General features: G+C 53.6%; 1 protein-coding gene across 2 annotated transcripts in view; it reads right to left on the bottom strand.

Annotated features, from left to right (window-relative positions):
- CACNA1I (calcium voltage-gated channel subunit alpha1 I) overlaps positions 1-21,118 on the bottom strand; it is a 123,315-nt gene that overhangs the window by 42,615 nt on the left and 59,582 nt on the right. For both annotated transcript variants that reach the window (XM_064368063.1, XM_021668753.2), the window contains 3 exons: positions 11,433-11,592; positions 5,308-5,623; positions 2,999-3,091 (listed from right to left, as the gene is read on the bottom strand). In XM_064368063.1, the coding sequence (XP_064224133.1) occupies positions 2,999-3,091; positions 5,308-5,623; positions 11,433-11,592 (569 nt within the window). The remainder of the gene's footprint in view (positions 1-2,998; positions 3,092-5,307; positions 5,624-11,432; positions 11,593-21,118) is intronic.

Here is a 21,118-nt window from a genome sequence, read left to right as displayed (position 1 = left end):
GCACGGCTTTATTTGTGCTTGCGTGGGATGGGGGAGAGAGGCTGCCCTAATTGGCACTGGGGATCCCACACCCTTGTGGCCTGATGGCTCCAGGAGCAGGGCTCCCCTCCAGCTTCCAGCTGTCCAGGGCACAGCCCCCTCTCCAGCATTTGCTGAGCCTGGGAGTGAACTTGGCTGCCGGCCATACAGAGGAGATAGCTTTCATGCCCCTCAGAAGTGCCCACCAGGAAGCTCTCACCAGTTGCAGCCTCATCAATGATGACTGAGAAGCTAGGGTCTTAAAGCAGGGGCTGGAGGGGGTTGCTGGCCCAGAGAACTCTGGGAAAATCCCCTGCCTCTCAGGTAAGAAGATGGCCTCTCATCCTTGTCTCGGTCACCTCGTCCACAAGCATTTCCTGGGGAGCTGCCCTGCACCAGGCCTGTGTGAGGGTCACAGGAAGAAAGGGCGTGGCCCTGCCCTCTGGGACCACATGCTTGTCAGGCTCCTACCCAGCCCTACCTCTGCAGCTGCTGCCCTGGGCAACCCAGGCAGGCCCCCATCCTCTCCAGGCCTCCACTTCTCCATCTGTAAAATAGGAGGCTCAGACCAGATGAGCCAAGAACTTTTCTAGTCAGAAGGTAGCCAGCCAAGATGGCTCACACCTATAATCCCAGCACTTTGGGAGGCTGAGGCTAGCGGATCACTTGAGGTCAAGAGTTCAAGACCAGCCTGGCCAACGTGCTGAAACCCCGTCTCTACTAAAAATACAAAATTGGCCAGGCGTGGTGGTACACACCTGTAATCCCAGCTACTCGGGAAACTGACGTAGGAGAATCACTTGAACCCAGAAGGCAGACATTGCAGCAGTAATTGGTCCATTGCACTCCAGCCTGGGCAATAAGACTATGTCTCCAAAAAAAAAAAAAGAAGAAGAAAAAGACGGAACACTAGGGTCCATGGGCCATGGCTTATGCCTGTAATCCCAGTGCTTTGGGAAGCCAAGGCAGGAAGATCACTTGAGTCCAGGAGTTTGAGACCAGATTGGGAAACATAGCAAAACCCTGTCTCCAAAAAAATGTTTAAATTAGCCAGTCATGGTGGTGTGTGTCTGTAGTCCCAGCTACTTGGGAGGCTGAGCAGAGAGGATCGCTTGAGCCCAGGGGATCAAGGCTGCAGTGAGCTATGATCGCACCACTGCACTCCAGCCTGGATTACAGAGCCAGACCTTGTCTCTAAAAAAAAAAAGAAAAGAAAAAAAATTTAAAGAAGGAGCACTACAGGCCTGAGCTTGAAGGCCAAGGACCCCTCACCTCTCTGAGATTCAGGGTCCACACGGTCTGGACTTGCAATTGTCCAGACTGCTCTCTGGGCCCTTTCCAGAGCCTGGAAAAACTCAGCCCTTTCAACCTCTCACCTGCACTCTTGGTCCTGTGACAGGGCCACCTGAGACCCAACAGTAGCAGGGCACAGGTACTGAGCGCTCACTGTGTGCCAAGGGTGTGCAGGCTTCAAGCTCTGTCTCACCTAAGCCTCCTGAGAGCCCAGGAGCTAGGTACTGTCACTGTCCCCCATTTCACAATAAGCTTGGGGAACATTGTGCTTCACCACATCCGCACCTTAGCCACCCTTAACCCCACAGCAGGAGCAGATGGAGCATCCTCCAGCCCCTCCTGGGAACCGGAGGCTCCTCTTGCAACCCCAGTGGCTTGTGGCTCCCACACTGCAGGATCCTGACCAGCTTCAGGGGCTCTGCTCTGTGAGCTACCCCTTCCCAAGAGGCTCTTTCCCTGCTGACCTCCATGAGTCTTTAAGGCTCAATTCTGGCATCACCTCCTCCAGGAAGCCTCCCACCTACCCATCCCTCCTCCAGGCTGGATCGGGAGCCTCCTCTGGGCTCCCTTCTATCATGGTGCCTAAGATGCTGCATGGTCACTGACTACTGTCAGCCCATCTTCCCCACGAGACCGTGAGCTCCTCGAGGGCAGGGGCTGGGCCTGACTCCCTGCTCTGTTCCTAGCACTCGGCTCAGGGCCTGGTACAGTGTGGGTTCCCTGAATGTTTTGGTGAATGAATACACAAGGCCATGGATGGCAATGCTGAATAAAACCTGGGCCCTCTCCTTTTATCTGGGGCATCTCCTATAGGTCCAAGGCCCCAGCTCCCCCAAGAAAGCACTGGCACTTAGACAACAGCAGGTGTCTCAGGTCACCTGCTGGCCTGTCCTGGCCCCCCAGGTCAAGGTCCTGCCAGCCCAGGATGGGGCACTGTCCTGGAGCACCAAGTGTGCCCTCTCCCACCACCAGGAAGCCGGAGAACCCGCCTCGCAGCAGCAGGGATTCAGCCGCAACTCTCCCGGGAGTGAATCACCTTGACATTTTGGGGACTGTGCTGTGCTGAAGCTGCAGTCAGGCATGACGAGGTGGATGAGCTCACTCTGGGGAGACGGCACAGGGGGTGCGGGCAAGAGGGGCTGGCCAGGAAGAGGCAGGTGAGCCCACCTCCATCTCCAGGTTACCCTAACGAGGCAGGGCTGCCCAAGAGGTAGGAGTCTCTCCGAGAATTTGAGGAAGCTCCACCGGGTCGCTATCAGGCGACCTCCCTCCAAACCCTGCTCAGCCTTGGAGCATCTCGTCTTCTCCTCCCAGGAAAACAGGGATGAGTTGGAGCCCTTGCAAAGCTTCCAGTATGAGGCTGCACCTCGGGCTCAGGTCATGCAAAGAATGTATCCCAGAGATATGAGGCGGAGAAACAGGAGCAGAGCATCAGTGGGGACTTAAATGCCCAGATGTGAGAAATGACAGCAATCGAAGGTGATGGATGCTTCTGACGGCCACCCCTGATGAGCCCTTTCAATCACCTGTTGCCCAGCGGTGCTGAGAAACAGCCCCTCCTGCTCCCTCCTCCAGGCTCTCCTGGCTCCGAGGGGCTCCCTGGGGACTCCCAAAGACCCTCCCTCCTCGGGTCTCCTGGTCCATGGGTTCTGAGTGCACCTGGGAGCCCAGGCTCCCTGACACTTACTATGATAAGCAGGATGAAGTAGATGAAGTTGTAGAAGGAGTGGGCATCCATCACATAGTACATGATCTCCACCCAGCCTTCCAGAGTGATCACCTGCAACAGCACAGAAAGAGCCAAGAGGGCTGACCCGTGGGAAAGCCCGTAGCCCAGGCAGCGCCCCAGACAGGGGCCCCACTGTGTGCCAGAACACATCACACATGCCACCTTGAGTACCTCTCACAGGGGATGGACAGGGCACACCACATTATACAGGTGAGGAAACTGAGGCTCAGCGAGAGGAAGGTACTTGCCCACTGTCACACAGCCAGGAAGGGGCGGAGCCGGGACTTGAACCCTGGTCCCTCCAGTCTACCACACCAGCGGGAGGGCTGGGAAAGCAGGGAGCCTGTCCCTGCTCCAGCTTATCAGCTGGGCTACCCACACTCTCTGAGCCTCAGCCACTTCTTCTGTATGTGGGGAGCCCACCTGGCATGGCTGAGATACAGTTCGGTGGGAGCCTGGGAGGGTGCACTGTAATGAGGCTGGTGTGACTCTGTCACCCCCCACCCCACCCTGACTCCTTCCCAGACTGGGAGATGGAGCAGCCTTGGGAAAGACAAACCCTGGGTCCTTGCTTGCTTCTGGCAAATGCAGAGTGGGGCACCCTGAGCAGCCATTCATCCTCCTGGGCAGAGGGTTCCAAACACAGCTGTTGCCATCACCTCACACCCTGCAGCTCTGAACTCATGATCCTGACACTCCCCAGGGCAGTGTGCCCAGGGCAGCGCAGGGCAGCAGAGACAGTGGAGTTCAGTCCTGTCAGCCCTCCCGCCGCCCCTTCAGAGGCTTCTCAGCTCCCCCTCTGTCTGCTCCTGCCCCTTCTTTCTGAGGACAGCAGGAAGGTAACCTTTACCCAGCACTCTCTGCACACAGGGCTGGTTGCCCTGAGCATGTCATCTGCTTTATTTTTATCAGCCACCCAAGGTGAGGGGGGCTGTTATTACCCCATTTTAAAGATGAGAAAACTGAGGCACAGAGAGGCCAAGCAATACACTCAAAGTCCACTGCCCGAGTTCCTTCCCTGCGCATACCCAGCACGTCCTCTGCAGAGTGTAGGCTGTCAGTCGGTGCAGAGGGGCCACGCAACAAGCGCTTTACACACTGCGAGGCTAGTGCTGCTTTGTGAATGTGTGTGCATTACGTGCACAGGGTGACAAGGCGAGACACATTTCTCACTGACTCCAGATGAACTACTTGGCATTCCCTGAAGCAGGATTTTGCTCAGGCTGTCCCCACCAGGAATGTCCTCCTACCCCATGCTCCTGGCCTTGGTCAGCCACCCTCCAACTGAGCTTGAATCCTGCCTCTCCTCTCTGAACAGCCCTCCCTGCTGGGATCCATCTGGCCCAAGGCAACCTGGGGCTCTGCAAAGAGCTCAGGCTTTGGGGCCACCCAGAGCTGGGTTGGTGGCTCGCACCTATAATCCCAGCACTTTGGGAGGTCAAGGCAGGTGGATCACCTGAGGTCGGGAGTTCAAGACCAGCCTGACCAACACAGAGAAACCCCATCTCTTCTAAAAATACAAAATTAGAGGGGCATGGTGGCACATGCCTGTAATCCCAGCTATTCAGGAGGCTGAGGCAGGAGAATCGCTTGAACCGGGGAGGTGGAGGTTGCAGTGAGCCGAGATCACGTCATTGCACTTCAGCCTGGGCAACAAGAGTGACTCCATGTCAAAAAAAAAAAAAAAAAATCCTATATAGATCCTATATTTGCCTATTTGCCATTTAATAGTCACACCACATCATCTGTGGTCAATTAGCTTGCTCCGTATTTTTAAATTTTTTTGAGTCAGAGTCTCACTCTGTCTCCCAGGCTGGAATGCAGTGGCACAATCTCGGCTCACTGCAACCTCCGCCTCCTGAGTTCAAGCAATTCTCCTGCCTCAGCCCCCAAGTAGCTGTGATTACAGGCACCTGCCACCATGTCTGGCTAATTTTTATATTTTTAGTTGAGACGGGGTTTCACCATGCTGTCCAGGCTGGTCTCTTTGGCCAGGATGGTCTCGAACACCTGAGCTCATGATCTGCCCGCCTCAGCCTCCCAAAGTGCTGGGATTACAGGCGTGAGCCACTGCACCCAGCCTAGCTTGCTTCCTTTCTTTGAATCTGTCTATAAAATGGGCATGATAATAGCTATACTGCCAGCAAGCTGGACAGGTTTCAGTGAGATGGGGGGTGGCAAATGCCAAGCACAGAGACCTGCCCGCCAGGCAGAGCTGCCCACTCAGTCCCCAGGACCAGGCTGGTCCCAGGCCTGAGCCGCCTCACCTGGAAGATAACAATCCAAGCGTAGCCGATGTTGTCGAAGTTGATGGCGCCCTTGTGGGGGTTGGCGCTGCCTGTTCGGCACACGTTGTAGTAGCGGTTCCAGTTGACACAGAGACCACTGGTGTTGAGGTCCTGGCGCCCCGCCCCAAAGTCGTAGACGTCGTCCTTGGACAGGCAGCACTCACGGCCCTGCTCCTTGAGTGGGGGGATCTCATGGCAGCCCATGATGCCGTTGTCCCCCGACAGGGAGCAGATGAAGGGCATCTCATCGTCCTCCTCCGGCTGGTAGTACGGGGGCAAGGCCACATCCCCTTGTCTGTCCACAGGCCAGGGTGAGTAAAAGAGGAAAAGGAGAGGGGTCACTGCCATGAGGATCAGGAAGGGAGAGGCCATGCAGGACGGCAGGAGGGCCCCAAAGGCTTTGTCACTCTTGTCGGGGTTTCACCATATTGGTCAGGCTGTTCTTGAACTCCTGACCTCAGGTGATCCACCCACCTCTGCCTCCCAAAGTGCTGAAATTACAGGCATGAGCCACCACGCCTGGCTGCCCCTCTCTGGACTTTGATTTCCTTATCTAGAAAATAAATAACAATCCCTGCTCTGCCCATTCAGAAGGGTTAATCTATGTTTCACTGCAATCCTAACCAAAATCCCAACACTTTGGCCTGTGGAGCCTGCCCAGATGGTCCTAGGATTTATTTGGATGGGAAAATAGTCAAGACAAGTTTTAAAAAGGAGAGAGATAAACAGGAACCAGATCTACAAGAGAGCAAAATACTCTACAACTATGATTATTAATACAGTGTAGCACTGTGACAGGAACAGAAAGGTTAATGGAATGCTATAGAGCACAAAGACAAACCCATGTACAAAGGGAAACAGTACATCACAGAGATGACTTTTCAGACCTGCAGAGAAAGGAAGGGCCCATCAGTAAGTGGTGTGGGGATAATTGCTATCTATTCGAAAAATAAGTTAGATCCTAACCTCACACCATACACAAAAATAAACTTCTTGAAGACCTGATATCCAAAAAAGACATATAAATTATCTCATTTTTAATGTTTATACTGATTTCACTTAAAAAATAATATTTGGCTATATTAGATTAAGTAAGATAAATTATAAAACTAAAAATAGCAAATTTCCAGTGGATTAAAAAGCATAAATGCAATGACCATAACCACAAAAATATTATAAGAAAATATGGAATATTTTTTGTTAACTCAGGATAGGTATAATCTTCCTGGGTAAGACACAAAATTCAAATTTTTTAAAGGAAACGTTCAACCAGATTAACTACATACTAATTTTACATACTAATGCAAAACTTCACTGAGACAAAATATGCCATACAAAGTGGAAAGACAAGCAACAAATTGGGATAAAGCAGAAGTAGATAAAATTTTTATGTAATAGGCTGGATTAGCAAATATTTTTCTGCAGAGCACATAGCCTCTGTCCCAGTGACTCAACTCTGCCATTTTAATCTGCAAACAGTTGTAGGAAAGAGGTAAACAAGTGGGCATGGCTGTTTCAATAAAACTTTATTTACCAAAACAGGTCATAGTTTGCTGTTTCATGGGATGAAGTATTTGCAACACACAAAGAAGATAAAAAGTAACTATCTAAAGCAGGGGTCCCCAACTCCTGGGGCCACACAGCAAGAAGTGAGTGCCGGGAGAGGGAGCATTACTGACCGAGCTCCACCCCCTGTCAGATCAGTGGTAGCATTAGATTCTCATAGGAGCACAAACCCTACTGTGAACCTCACACACAAGGGATCTAGGTTGTGCACTCCTTATGAGAATCTAATGCCTGATGATCTGAGGTGAAACAGTTTCATTCCAAAACCATCCCCCCTCCTCTGGTCCATGGAAAAATTATCTTCCACGAAACTGGTCCCCGGTGTCAAAAAGGAATCTCCCGTAACTCAGTAACAAAAAGGAAAAATAACCCAGTGGGGGGCGGGGGAAGGCAAGAACAGAAAAATTCAAAGAAGAAATAAAAAATGGCCAATATATAGGAAGAAATGTTCACCAATGCAACGAAATAGCCAAATGCAAACCAAAAATAATGAGATTATTTTACACCGATTCAAACGGCAAATATTTCAGGGTTGGCAATACTCAGCATGGGAAAGAATGAGTGTAAACAGACACATACACTGTTGTGGGAGTATACATTGGTACAACCTTCTTAGAGGGCAATTTGGCACATCCATCAATAAAAATGTACACATCCAACCCAAATACATATAGTCACCTGAGTATCATAGAGGCACCACTGCAATTGAGTAGAGAGAGGGTGGACTTTTCCATCACTGGTCGTGGGACAAGTGCCTCATGCCTGTAATCTCAGTACTTTGGGAAGCCAAGGTGGATGGATCACCTGAGGTCAGGAGTTCAAGACCAGCCTGACCAACATGTGAAACCCCATCTCTACTAACAATATCAAAATTAGCCAGATGTGGTGGCATGCACTTGTAATCCCAGCTACTCAGGAGGCTGAGGTATGAGAATCACTTGAACCTGGGAGGTGGAGGTTGCAGTGAGCCAAGATTGTGCCACTGCACTCCAGCCTGGATGACAGAGTGAGATTCTGTATAAAAAAAAATCTTGACTCCAACCACAAACCATATACAAAACTAGAGATGGACCACAGACCTACATGTGAAGAATTTTTTAAAAAAGAAAGTTCCCAAAAGAAAGCACTGGAAAAATATTTTCACAGCCTTGAGTTTGGAAAAGATTTCTTAAACAGAACACAAAAAACAATGCTAAAAAAAATGATTGATAAACTGGACTTCATTACAAGTAAGAGTTTCATTGATCAAAAGGCACCATTAAGAGAACAAAATGCAATTCCTTGTCATGTCTGTGAGTATTCCATTGAGTGAATACACTGCCACTTATTTATTCATTCTGCTGATGGTTTGGTGTTGTTTCTGGTTTTTTGGCTCTTATGACTCATAAATATTCTTGTACATGTCTTCGGGTGTATATAAGCCATCCCTTTTTTGGGTAAATACCCAGGAGCACTGCCAAGTGACAGAGGCAGGATTTGACCCTGAAAGCCAGGCTGGGGTTCCGGCTCCTAACCCACATATCACACTGCTGCAGTGGGCCTGCCTCACTCAGAAATACCCTCCCCATGCCCTCCCATCCCCCTGCCTGCCTGGAGATATTTTTCTTGAATCTTTTAGTTTCAGCTCAAGGTCACATCCTCTGAGAAGCAAGAAGTCCCATTGGTCCCCACCCCAGCTAATCTTGTACCTCCTCTGGGCTTCCAGGCCCTACTCTGCCATAGCCCCAAGCACCCTGAGGCCTAATTATCAACACATCCAGTTCCCTAGTAAGAGACAGTGCAGAGGGCAGAGGCCAAGATAAAAGGTCTCTGCATCCCCACGGCCCAGCATAGTTCCTAGCACCTGGAAGTGGTCAGTGACTGTTTGTGGAATGACAGTGTCATTCACACAAGCTGGGAAGAGGCTGGATGCTTGCTGGAAGCCTTGCTATTGGTCCTGGGTGAGTCTCTTCCCATCTAGGCCTCAGTCCCCATCTACAGGTTGGGCTGAGTCTCTCTGCGGCCCCATCTCCAACCTGTGTATGTTACACCCCAGGAAGGGCCCTTCTCCACCCTGACTACTGAGCTCTGCCCATCTCACAGGGCCTGCTGTGCCAGGGGCTGGAGGCTTCCAGACAACATACTGAGATGAACCAGCCTCAGTCTCAGGCCTCTGGGACAAGGGAGTTGTAAAAAGACAGCTAGATTTTGTGTCAAGACACCTGGTCTAAATCTAGACCCTGCTGCTTCTTAGCTGTGTGACCTAGGGCAAGCACTTTCAGTTCTTTGAGTCCCCAGTTGCCTTCTCTATAAAATAGAAATAACAGTACCAACCTCACAGAGTTATTATGAAGACTGAAGATCACATTTGTGCAAGTACACAGAAAAGCACTTGGTACATAAAAGGTGCTCCCTAAATGCTTGCTTGTTCATTCACAATCTAGTGTAAGTGCGGCAGGGCCCAGAGCCATTTCCATGGCTTTTTGGGTGGAGGAGCAGATACAAAGGAAAGAGTATGCCTGAAAGAGGACTTTGAGGAACACTCCTGCCCAAGACCCTGCCTGGTTCTCCCAGATCCTAGCTAAGATCTCCTCAAATTCCAACTTTCTGGTCACCCAGAAGAGATCTTGCTGCTTCTTTATGAGCCCCAGTTACCAACTTCTCTGCTCACTGCCCTAAACAAGCCTTGTGAGTTAAGGTCTAAACCTCCCTTATATCTACAGGGGTCATAGACCTGGGATGACCCTAGTCTTGCTCTCCACCCAGATGTGAACTTTACTGATTTCCTTTTTCACACAACACCGACGACCCCCCAGCCTAATAGGGCATGTGAGTTAATATCACCCACCCTAAGCAAATGAAGCCAGGAGCTCAGAGGGGAGGTGTGGAGATCACCCAGCATCTTCCCTTAGGGTGTTCTTGCTCCAGTAACATTTCTTTATATTTATTTTTCCATTCCTGGGGCAGGGGTGGGGGTGCGCCAGGTAAGGTTCCTCTTTAACACTCTGGCCCAAGGGCATCCACAGCATCCTTCCTCCAACTCCCCTATTCCAACCAAGACAGGGTCAGAGCCATCTCACAAGGCCTGGGATGACCACAGAGAAGGAGACATCCAGGGACCTGAACACAGAATCTCCAACTCGCCAGGTCTAGGAAGAACTGGTCCTGGCTCCCAGCCTGCCTCTGGGTGGTAAATGCACTCACCCATCCACTCACTCACTCATTCCTTCAGCAATTAGTTGGAAGCACCTGTGCCAAGCCCTGCTCTAGACATTGGGAAGAGTCAAGCCTCAGGTGCCCCTGCTGTGGTAGGGAACTCACATTCCAGGGGATTCCAGAGACCTTGGATGAACCAACAGGCGATGATTTCAGAGAGATGAGTCAAGAAGAAAACCCAGCAGGGCTGTGCGATGGCAAGCTTGGGGTTGGGGTGGTGAGGGAGGGCAAGGGAAGGCCTCCAGGAGGAGGCATCAAGTGGGCTGAGCCCGCATAATGAGAAGGGGCCAGCCACAGAAGGATTCAGGGAAAGAGCCCTGTGGGACAGAGGGGCGGGGCTCACACTACCCTGACTTCTAAGAAGCCACCTCTCCCCAGCCCCACGGCCCAGGCTCTGCCTCAGGACCTGTCCCTTTGCGGGGTGGGCACAAGTGCAGACCCACTTCTGGGACCCCCACTTGGGGCCCTCACCCACCAAGGTGCCCCTGCTGTGATCAACCCAGGTACCCTACTGTTCCCCACACCCCAACTTTCGCCCTTCAGCTCTGCTACCCTCTCCCCAAGTAGACAGGCTGAGAGGGAGAAACCAGCCTTCACCTGTACAGCATCCCCACATCCCCACGCCTCCTACAGTCACCTCGGTCCATGACTGACAGACTGAGCGGCACTCACTAGAGGTGTTTGGGATCAGCTCCCAGCCCTGTGCTCCTCAAGACTAGGGACCCCCTCTTCTGCCACATCTTGAGCCCCGAGCACAGGCTCAAGGAAGAGGAGTGAGAAAAGGAATGAAAATGCTCTCCTATTTTTTATTTCCCCGGGGCCTGGCACTTAGTTGAAGCGTGCCATGCATATCTGAAATGAATGCATATTCATGTCCAAACACATACACGTAAGTACATGTGTGTGCACACTTATCCCGCATCGCTAAGGAAGCACAGGTTCCATAGGTGTCAAATTTTTCAGACAACTAAGCCCAACTCCTCCAAGAGCCGGAGCTTGATTTGTGTGTCAATAATCCTCTCTTGGAGGAGTGTCCCGCCCCCTGCTTTCAGATTCAAGCGGCCGAATGGGAGCTCACCCTTCCTGGATGACTCAGTCACCAAGAGGAATGAATGTGCTGTGAGCGCAGAGCCAAGTTCTGTGCCTGCTTTTCAGGTTTTCTGTCTTTTTTCCTCCTGAGCATTACTTCTGCTCATATCTTAACTTCCCTTTCCCTTCCAACCTGACCTCCCTTTTGTTGCTGCTTCTACCCCATTGGTCCTGATTCCCAATGACCCAGGAGGTTACAACTGTGTCTTAGTAAGAGTCCCTGGAGCTGCATGGGTGGCAGGGGCTGAACTCACATGGTAAAGTTTTCCTCCAGGAAGCAGCGGTTACGCAGCAGGCCCGCCCAGAGCTGCACGCCTATGATGCCAAAGATGAAGAAGACAAAGAAGCAGAGCAGCAGGACGTTCCCCAGCATGGGCAGCGTGTCCAGGAGCAGGTTCACCAGGATCCGCATACCTGGGAGGGGGAATGGTGGAGGGATGGTCAGACAGAGAGCAGAGGTCTCAGAGAGGGAAGAGTGAGAGCAAGGTTAGAGAAACAGGGATGGGGAGTGAGATGTATTGGCAGGGGCTCCTGGCTGCTCCCATCCTGTTCAGTGGCTGCCAGATATACCCACTCCTTTGTATCTGCCCCTCCACCCAAAAAGCCATGGAAATGGCTCTGGGCCCTGCCACACTTAGACTGGATTGTGAATGTACAAGCAAGTATTTAGGGAGCACCTTTTAAGTACCAAGTGCTTTTCTGTGTACTTGCACAAATGTGATCTTCAGTCTTCATGACAACTCTATGAAGTTGGTACTGTTATTTCTATTTTATAGAGAAGGCCACTGGGGACTCAAAGAACTGAAAGTGCTTGCCCTAGGTCACAAAACTAAGAAGCAGCAGGGTCTCTAGATTTAGACCAGGTGTCTTGACACAAAATCTAGCTGTCTTTTCACAACCCCCTTGTCCCAGAGGGCCTGGGACTGAGGCTGGTTCAACTCAGTGTGCCCAGAACCTGCACAGAGTGGTCATAGTACATGCCCAATAAATGTGTCCTGAATACCCTTTGTCTCTGGGGTAGTCACTGCTCCCATTGATCATGTCAGGACACAGCAGTACCAGCTAGAACTACCACTCCCACTGCATGATGGAACCAGGCAGAGCTCCCAGAGCCACCTTCAGAAGAGCCAAGGGCCTGCTAACAGGCTCTACAGAGAAGGCCCACACAGAAGTCCATGGCCCCAAAGAAGGCAAAGAGCTGGTGGGGCACCCTTGGGTGCACACCCTCCCCCTACGATCCTGTAGGGTCCATACTGCCCACCTCTCCGACTTCATGCCTCTCTCAATATGCACTCTATGCCTTGTGGTGCCAAATTATTTGAAGTTCCCTAAACATACCACGGGATTTCGCACCTCCATGCTTTTATCCTTGCTCTTCCCTCTTCCTGGAACACCCTTGCTCCTCTCTTATGCCTGGCAAATCCCTATTCAGCTGCCATAGCCCTGTGAAAGCTCTTTCATGAAGGCTTCCAGACTCTTACATCATCCCAGGTAGAGTTCATCCTTCTTTCTTCTGTTCTGGGCAATCTCAGCACCTCTGACCTAGCCTGGGCTGCCATGTACAGTTGTGTAAGTTGTACACTGTACAACCTAGGAGATTCCATCCATATCAGTATCTCTTCTTCTTCTAGCCCTAATGTATAGTTCTATGTTTACTTTCCTATCTCTTCCACTAAGCTATAAGGTTCTGGGGGCAGGGCCCTTGTCCAAGTCACCTCAGTATTCCCAGAACCCAGCAGGTCGTGGCCCAGAAAACAGGCTCACCTAACATTTGTTCAATGACTAATCATGAACGAATGTCATAAGTCATGGGGAGGGAGTGGAAGATTGGAGAGAGGAAGATGGAATGATGGTCACAAGTAGAACAGTGGCCCTGTCCAGATGGTTATGTATGCCAGGGGTGATGCTGAGGTGGTTATTAATGAGGATAATTATTTGGAATTTGCATCACAAACTCTGCGTGCAGTGATTTCCAATCAATAATTAACGCCCACCCTGTCTTCCCTTCCCACAAAACTAGGTCAGCCTCCTCTCAGGAAAGACAGCGGGGCTCGCCTGCAGGCTGCTTCATCCCCACAAGAACAGGCCAGGGCGAGGACTCAATGTCCCACTCAATGCTGTAAAAGAAACGGTACTCGAAGACGAATCCTCTCAGCAAGGCGGTTTAATTCTATAGAAGGGTTCAGCTCATGGATGGAGCAATGGCGGCCACGCGCTTGGACACGGCGGGGAAGGGGTACTTGTGCCTGACGAGGGTCATCCCTACTGATGTATCATTCCCCTATTGGCTAGGGTTAGACCACACAAGCTAGACTAATCCTGATTGGCTATTTTAAAGAGAGCAGGGGTCTGAGCTGGAGTGGCAGGATGGGTGTTTTGACGGGAAGGATGGTTATGGGTGGGTCAGAGCAGGTAGCTGGGTGACCTAGGTCAAAGAAGGTGACCCGAGCAGGTGACTGGAGCAGGTGACCAGGATGAGTCAGGACGGAGCCCAGGGCTGGGGGAACAGATGGGAATTACTGATTAGAACCGGTGGAGACGGTTGTTTACTGGAATTACAAGGAAGTTAAACTTTAAAATAGAGAATTAAAGAATAAAAGAGTTGAACATATTGACATACTGATTCTTTGAAGAGAAACTTGGGGTTCACAATAACACCACCACCCTATACCGCCAAGCAGGGGAGTGAGGCGTGTACAGCAGAGGGAAGGCAGAAAATAGAACGGGTGCCCTCGTAATCCATCCAGATGGATCCCCTGACACACGCAGGCCAACTGCAGGCCTTCCTGGTGCCCCACCATTCATTTATTCATTCGTGAGACACATAGCAAATGCATGCTGCATGCCAGGCATGGCGCTGGGCACGTGGGGAATCCGAAGATGAACAAGACCCATTTTTTACTCCCCACCTCCACCCCCGAGAGCTCACAGCCTAGCAGCAAGGGGACAAGGAACCAAGTGTTGAGCCAAAGGACCATGCCTGGGGAGATGAAGGGGGGCACTACTGGCACATTGGCTGAGCTGGACTCCAGGATGGGAAGCGTTGGCTGGCAGAGGGGTGGGCATGGGCAAAGGCACTATTCCTGAGGGCGGTTGCAGGGGACTCAGGAGTGTGGGGCTCTGTGCTGAGAGGCTGCGCAAGGAGGTCTACCAGCAGATTTCTAAGCAGGCAAAGCCCTTGATCAGCTCTGAGCTTCAAAAAGGAAGGGTGAGCCCCGAGGCCTGGGCCAGAGGCAGGAGGCAAGCACAGAGGGCCGGTGGCAGCTGGAGAACAGGCTGGATGAGAGGGGCTTGGAGGAGGTGTCTCCGCACAGCCCCAGCCTGCTGCTCCCTCGGGCTGGCCTTTGTTACTCAATTAATTACATCTCCCTTGTTCTCTGGGATATTGAAATTCTGAAAGGCTCCTGCAAACCTACCCGGCTGGCTTCCCTGAATGGCAGCCCCGTCCCTCCTCCCCTCCCGCCTCGCTCTGCCCAGCTGGGCCCCAGCGCACTTCATGGCCCTCCCTAGGGCCCAGGGACTCCCAGTGCCACAGAACCTCAGCATAATTAGCTAATTAGGGACTTAGAACGATTTTATCCCTTCCACTCAAGGGAAGAGAAGCCACAGGATTAGGGAGTCAGGGAGGACCCCAAGAGACCACAGCTAATCTTCCTTTTATGCTCAAGGTCAAGTAATTAGCCAAGACAGGTTGGCCGGTTACACTCTGCCCTCGTTGCCTCTGGAGCCTGGCACGGGAGGTGAAGGCAGGGAGAGGACAGAGAAAAGCAGACAGAGGAGAAAGTGAAACCAGGAGTGACAGAGAGAAATGGAGACAGAGGACAGACAGGAAGAGGGGAGACGCTGCCTGCAAGTCACCATCTACCTCAGGCCATCCTTTTACTTCATATCCCTCCACACCTTTCCCGGCCAAACCCTCCTCCTCCAGGCAGTCCTCCCAGACTCTCACCCCCAGTTAGTCATGAAGGCCTCCTGCCTCTCGTTGCCCCAAGGCTCTCACTCACTCTCAGGCGGGCTTACCTGGTTCTGTGTTCTTAGTGCACGTTTTCAGGCTTCTGCCTGGAGCAAGAGCCAGATGGGCCATGATGGGGATAGGCTACAGGCAGCCCTGTGAGTGTGACTGAGGGCCCTGACTCCCCAGTTGAGAAGGGGAAGAGGACCCTGGAGACTTCAGGACACCTGATGCAGCCCCCAGCCCTGGGAGTGCCCAGAGCACAGACCTGGGACAGGACTTCTGGGTCCCAGTCCCATCTGGGACAAAGTTTGCCCTCTCTGGGCCCCAGTAGCCTCATCTACAGAGGGGACAGTGGTTCCTTTCCATCCAGCCCTTCAGGAATACCACGGGGCCAGGACACCTCTGGCAGAAGAGCCTCTGAAGTCAGAAGCCTCCAACAGCCCATACATCCCATGAGAAAGCGCAAATCCTTATCCCCCACCATCCTGGCTCCTGCTCAGACTTCCCCGGAGTCTGGCCCCTCCTCCTTCTATCCTCCCTGCCACGCCTGAACCAGCATCCAGCCTCCCCACTCCCCACCCCTGCACACACTGCCTCAGACTCCCCTGGAGTCTGGTCCCACCTCCCTCTATCCTCTCTGCCACACCTGAACCAGCATCCAGCCTCCCCACTCCCCACCCCTACACACACTCTGCCCCCACCCACAGCACCTCTCCCACCCTGCTATAGGATCCCAGGACCACTGTGCTGCATCCAGACAGACAGACACACTTCCAGTCCTGGAAAGCCCACCTTCGGGGCTGCCTCCGTGCTCTTGCACATGCTTGGAGGAGCATCTATGGCCTTCTTTTTGGAGATCTCACCAGAGGGGTCAGCTCCTCTGGTGCCCCTGCCATGAGCTGCCACTGCCCATCCGCCCTCCATCACAGCCTGTGCCAGTTCCTGGCTCCGCCTCCTCCTCCCCACTGGAAACCAGTCATGGCCTGCATGAAAGGCCGAGGCAAGTGCTCTGCATTCTCCCACCCAGCCCAGGACCTGGCACAAAGCAGCCCCTTGAAGGATGACGGCTTGAATGAGTAAAGGAGTGACGGGCGAGTGAATGGAGCCACTCAGCAAGTAATGAATGAGGGCCGACTGCGTGCCAGGCACTGCGCTAGGCTCTGCGGATACATGAGTTTAAAAACAACAAAACAGGCTGGGCGCAGTGCCTCACACCTGTAATCCCAGCACTTCAGGAGGCCAAAGTGGGCAGATGACAAGGTCAGGAGTTCAAGACCCGCTTGACCAACATGGTGGAACTCCGTCTCTACTAAAAATACAAAAATTAGCTGGATGTGATGGTGCGCTTGTAGTCCCAGCTACTTGGGAGGCTGAGGCAGGAGAATCACTTGAACCTGGGGGAGGTAGAGGTTGCAGTGAGCTGAGATCGCACCACTGCACTCCAGCCTGGGTAACAGAGCAAGACTGTCTCAAAAAAAAAAAAACCCACAAAATTCCCTGTCCTCATGAGGCTCACATCGCAGGCAGGGTAGGGAGAGACAGGCAATAAATGACGCGGGTGATACATGCAAACATGTCCTCGTTTGTTGGGTAAAAAGTGCCATGAAAACAAAAAGAAGTGGGAAAGGGCTGGGGATTTGGCCTGGGGTCAGGTGGGCACCAAACAGGGGTCAGGAAGGGCAGGATGATGCTGAGCAGAGACGGCGAAGGGGTGGCAGAGTCAGCTGAGGGGCTTTCGCTGTCTGGGTGGAGGCAGCCTGGACAAAGGCCTGGAGGTGGGAGGCAGACAAGCACAGCCACAGTGAGGAGACCCGAGGAGACCGTGTGTCCAGAGGGCAGCTGAGCAGGGATGAGGCTGGGGAGGAGACAGGGCCCAGTGGCTGGAAGACTTGAGCTTCTTCACCAGGTGTCACGGAGCCAACAGAGGGATCTGAGCAGAAGGGAGATGTGATCTGGGGATGGGTTGAGAGGGGCGCCTGGCCTGCTGGGTGGAGAATGGACCTCGGGGCCAGGGCAGAGGTGGGACAGCGTCAGGGGGCACAGTCTGCAGGATCCCGTGCAGACGCCCCCATGGATGGCCCCCCGAACGGCACACACTCTGAAAGGGAGCTGCAGGGGACTTCACCGCTGGGTGGCGGCTGCCTCCCGGGAGCCTCTCCTGGGTCAGAAACAGGAGCGCTGAGGGTGGGGCCCAGGAAAGCTGTGGCCCCCTGCTCTGTGTGCCCTCACCGTTGAGGTGGCCCAGGCCAGACACTGCACCCCCTCCATGACCCTCAGGGCCTGAGGACAGGGCCTCCAGTCCCCCTGCTCCTCTCCGTCCTGCCTCGTGTTGCAATAAACTGGAAGATGGTGAGGCTGGGCCCAGGCAGTGATGGCAGTGGAGTGGGGAGCATGGTAGATTCCGGGGGACTTTGAAGATGGACCAAGGGATGGGACGGGCATGTAGGAGGAAGAGAGCAGCTGGGGACAACTCTAAGATTGGGACCTGGAGCCACAGAGCGGCCATTAGCAGGGGCAAGGGGGGCTCCATCTGGAGACGTGAGCTTGGGGTGGCCAGGGCACATCCGGGGCATTGCTTTGCTAGATCTTGCAGTTGTTCAGGAGAGAGGAGTCTGGCCCGGAGCGCCCGTGGAGCCTCAGGGTGAGTACCGTCTCTAGGCAGCACTGAAGGCTGGGGCTTGGTGGTGGCAGAAGACAGAGGGCAGGTGGATGGAGCTGCTCACCCTTTTTGGGGACCCCTAGACTAGCTGCTGGAGAGAAGCTGGGCAGCAGCCAGGCAGAGGCAGCACCTTGGTGGCAGTGGGGACACTTGAGAGGAGGTGGCGGGAAGATCAGGAAGCACTTCCTGACAGCACCCCTGGAGGTTTGGGGTGCTCTTGGCAGAGAGGAGCTGTCAGCCTAGATCAGTTCAGTCACTCTGCCTGGCCAGCTCAAGTAGAAATCGCCAGACGTGTGCCAGCCTCTGCCAGGGCACAGCCCGTGGCCCAGAGGAGGCTGTAGCCTGGCTACTGGGGGCCACTCTCCCTGGACTGACCAGGTCAGTGGCGGGGCCGGGCAGCTGGGAGAGCCGTCTGCTGCTCCTGCCATTGCTGGCACCAACTAATCAGGTGTACAGTGGGTGCAGGGAGGCCTGGCCAGGCAGCAGACTGCCAGATTGCTGAGGTCACAGCTGCCAGCCCAAAGCCCGCCAGGGAGGGGCCTGTGGGCTGATGGAGGGCCTTGGTGCCCACTGCTGAGAAAGGAAGCCAACCTCAGTCAACCAGCCCAACCAGCAGCCCACCTTCCCACCCCAGGAGAGGCCTTTGGTCCCTCCCAGAGCCCACAGCACTCACACCCTCCAGGGCTGGCCCTGCTGTCTCACTGCAGGTCCCCCCACCTGCTGGGGCCCAAACCACTCCTAGGTGTCCTTCCAATGTCCCGCAACCCCTCCTCTGAGAAGCCTCTTCCAGTCCCAGCTCAGCACCCTTTCCCACCAGCCCCTCCCCCATCAGAGCAGGCATTCACTGGCCTGTACCTGTCAGCCTTTGGGGAAGGGGCTATGCCTGACCTTGTCCCCACACCTGGCCATGGTCTCCCCCAGAGACCCCCAGGTGGCTTTTACTTTGGATGAACGATGGAGTTCAATCCAAGCATCAGTGAATCCACAGTGCCCCAACCCTTCAGTGTGGTGTTCTGTCCAGGACTCCCTCCCTCTGGATTTGTAGAACAGAATGCAGAACTTGACCTGGGGGAGGGGGATGGGGAGGGGCTTCCTGGGCCCTGCCCCACCCCCAAGCACTTCTCCTTGCACAGTCCAGGCTGCTCTTTTCTGTTCCCAAATCCAGTGCTCTCCAGGCTCTGCTCAGATGTTCTCCCTCCCACCCAGCCCCATCTCTTCTGGGAAGGCAGCAGCCCTGGGGAAATCAGCCCCCCTCATTTCATCTCCCCGTTTCTCTCCCTCCTTCCCTCTCTTCCTTCCCCATAGAGCCTTTCAGTCCTGTCACTCAGGACAACATGGGAGCCCCTCATGGGTGCCTAGTCCAAGGTGTGGCCTGGCGGGGGCTGATGGCCCCGCAGCCTTCCTTCTGCGCTTCCCAAGCCCTGAGTAACCACATGCTCCAAGTGAAAATGCCAACACTTCCACGCCAACTATTTCAAGGTGCATCTCCCAGGCCTGTCCAAGAAATGCCCCCTACCCTCCTGAGGCCCTTCCAAGAAGGAATCCTCATGCCTTCCTCCCATCTCCTCAGCACAGCTGGCCTGACCATGACCCTGGTTGGGCAGGCATCTGGGTAAGAAAGAGCTTGGCCTGGGGCATGAGGGTAGGTGCCCACTATGCACTAAGCATGGGGCCATCCTGCCTCCTGCCCTGCCTCGTGGCTTCAGCCCGAAAAGGGCTCAGCACTATGAGAACTCTGCACCCTGACAGTGAAAGGCGTTCAGAGGTCTGGAGCAGACCGGGCTGAGGGGGGAGATGGGAGGAGAGAAGGCCTTGAGGCATCACTGCAGCTCCCTCCTTTGACTCTCTCCTTTGACCCTGGAAGTGGGCAGGGGTGTTTCCTGATGCCCTGCAGACAGTGAGGAGGGGGGTGTCTGCCACCTACACGCTGAAAGAAAGGAAAGGAGGTACTGACATAGTGAAAAGCTCTAGGGTCAGGTGAACACGGGTTCCAACCCTAGCTCTTGTCCCCAGCCAGCTGTGTGGCCTCGGGCAGGCTAGTCAACCCCTCTCTACCTGCTTCCCCGTCTATAAAGTGGATGTCACAATGTCACTAGCTTCCTAGGGCAGTAGTGAAGAGAAAATGACACCAGCTATATGATGGGTTTGTCCCAAGCATTTGATAAACTTTAGCCGCTCATGATTATAAGTAGCTCCCTAGAAGATGTGAACAACCCTCTCCTGCCTTTCTCGACATGCAGTCCCCTGCCCACCCACAGGATGCCCAGTCCAGGATGACGCCTTCACTCTACCTTTGCACATGCCAATCTGTCTGCCAGGCATGCCCTCACCACCCCTTGGCTGATGGGTGTCTTCAAAAACCAGTCCCTGAGAAGCCGCCCCTGACGCCCTACGTCCACCCTCACAGCTCCCAGCACCTCATCTAGCAGCAGCACCTGCGGATCGCGTAGGCACACGAGGCTGTGCATGCAGCTCTCTACACCCACGGTGGCATTTCAGCCTTCCAAACCAGATGGACATCGGTATTATTAACTCTTCTGGAGAGCTGGGGAAATAGAGGCACAGAGAGGCACAGGCTTATCCCGGGTCCCACAGCCAGCGGGTGGAGGCCCTGGGACCAGAACACGGTCTGACAGCGCAGAGCAAATTTCCAGCTGGTGGTGCAGCCAAGGAGACAGTGGCCTCTTCCCCATAGCACTGTCAGGGACTGTGAGCTCAGGCTCAGGGTCTGCCCCGACCTCCCCAGCGTCTGCCTCGCCCCTGCTCCACAGCCTGGATCAGGGGAACAATCGCCTCTGCTGACTAGGCCTTGGCCGTGAGGACTTTTCATAAATAAATGGCTCAGCCGTTGGGCTTAGGGAAGCAAGGCTGTGCCTTGAGGGAAGTATAGGCTGTGTCACCAGTTGGCTGGTGCTGGGGCAGCATTGCGGGGACACATTTAGAAATAATTTAGCCCCATCTTGCCAAGGCCCAGAGAGAGGCAGTGATTTAGGAAAGGTCACACAGCCTCCTGACTCGTAGTTTGCTGCCTCCTTCCTCCCTCCCCAGCCACCTCTCTGCTGTCTTCCTCTCTTTATCCATCAGAGGCTTAGTGGCCTGAACAAGGGCCCTCAGGGTTGGGGTGGAGAGATTCGTATTTTATACAATTCTGTAAACAGTACCATGATGTCCATGTCCCCCGCCTCATCCTGGACACACAAGTTCAGAGCCACAGATCTAATCCAGTTCCTCCTCCTGGTTTGTACAAGTAGGGAAACTGAGGCCCAGAGATGCCAAGGGACTTCTCAGGTCATACAGAAGGCTTATGGCAGAGCTAAGACCAGACT

The sequence above is a fragment of the Aotus nancymaae genome, unplaced genomic scaffold (assembly GCF_030222135.1).
Source record: "Aotus nancymaae isolate 86718 unplaced genomic scaffold, 86718_ANA_hifiasm-v0.15.2.pri h1tg000076l, whole genome shotgun sequence".
Lineage (NCBI taxonomy): Eukaryota > Metazoa > Chordata > Mammalia > Primates > Aotidae > Aotus > Aotus nancymaae.
This window is presented reverse-complemented; position numbering and strand designations above follow the sequence as displayed.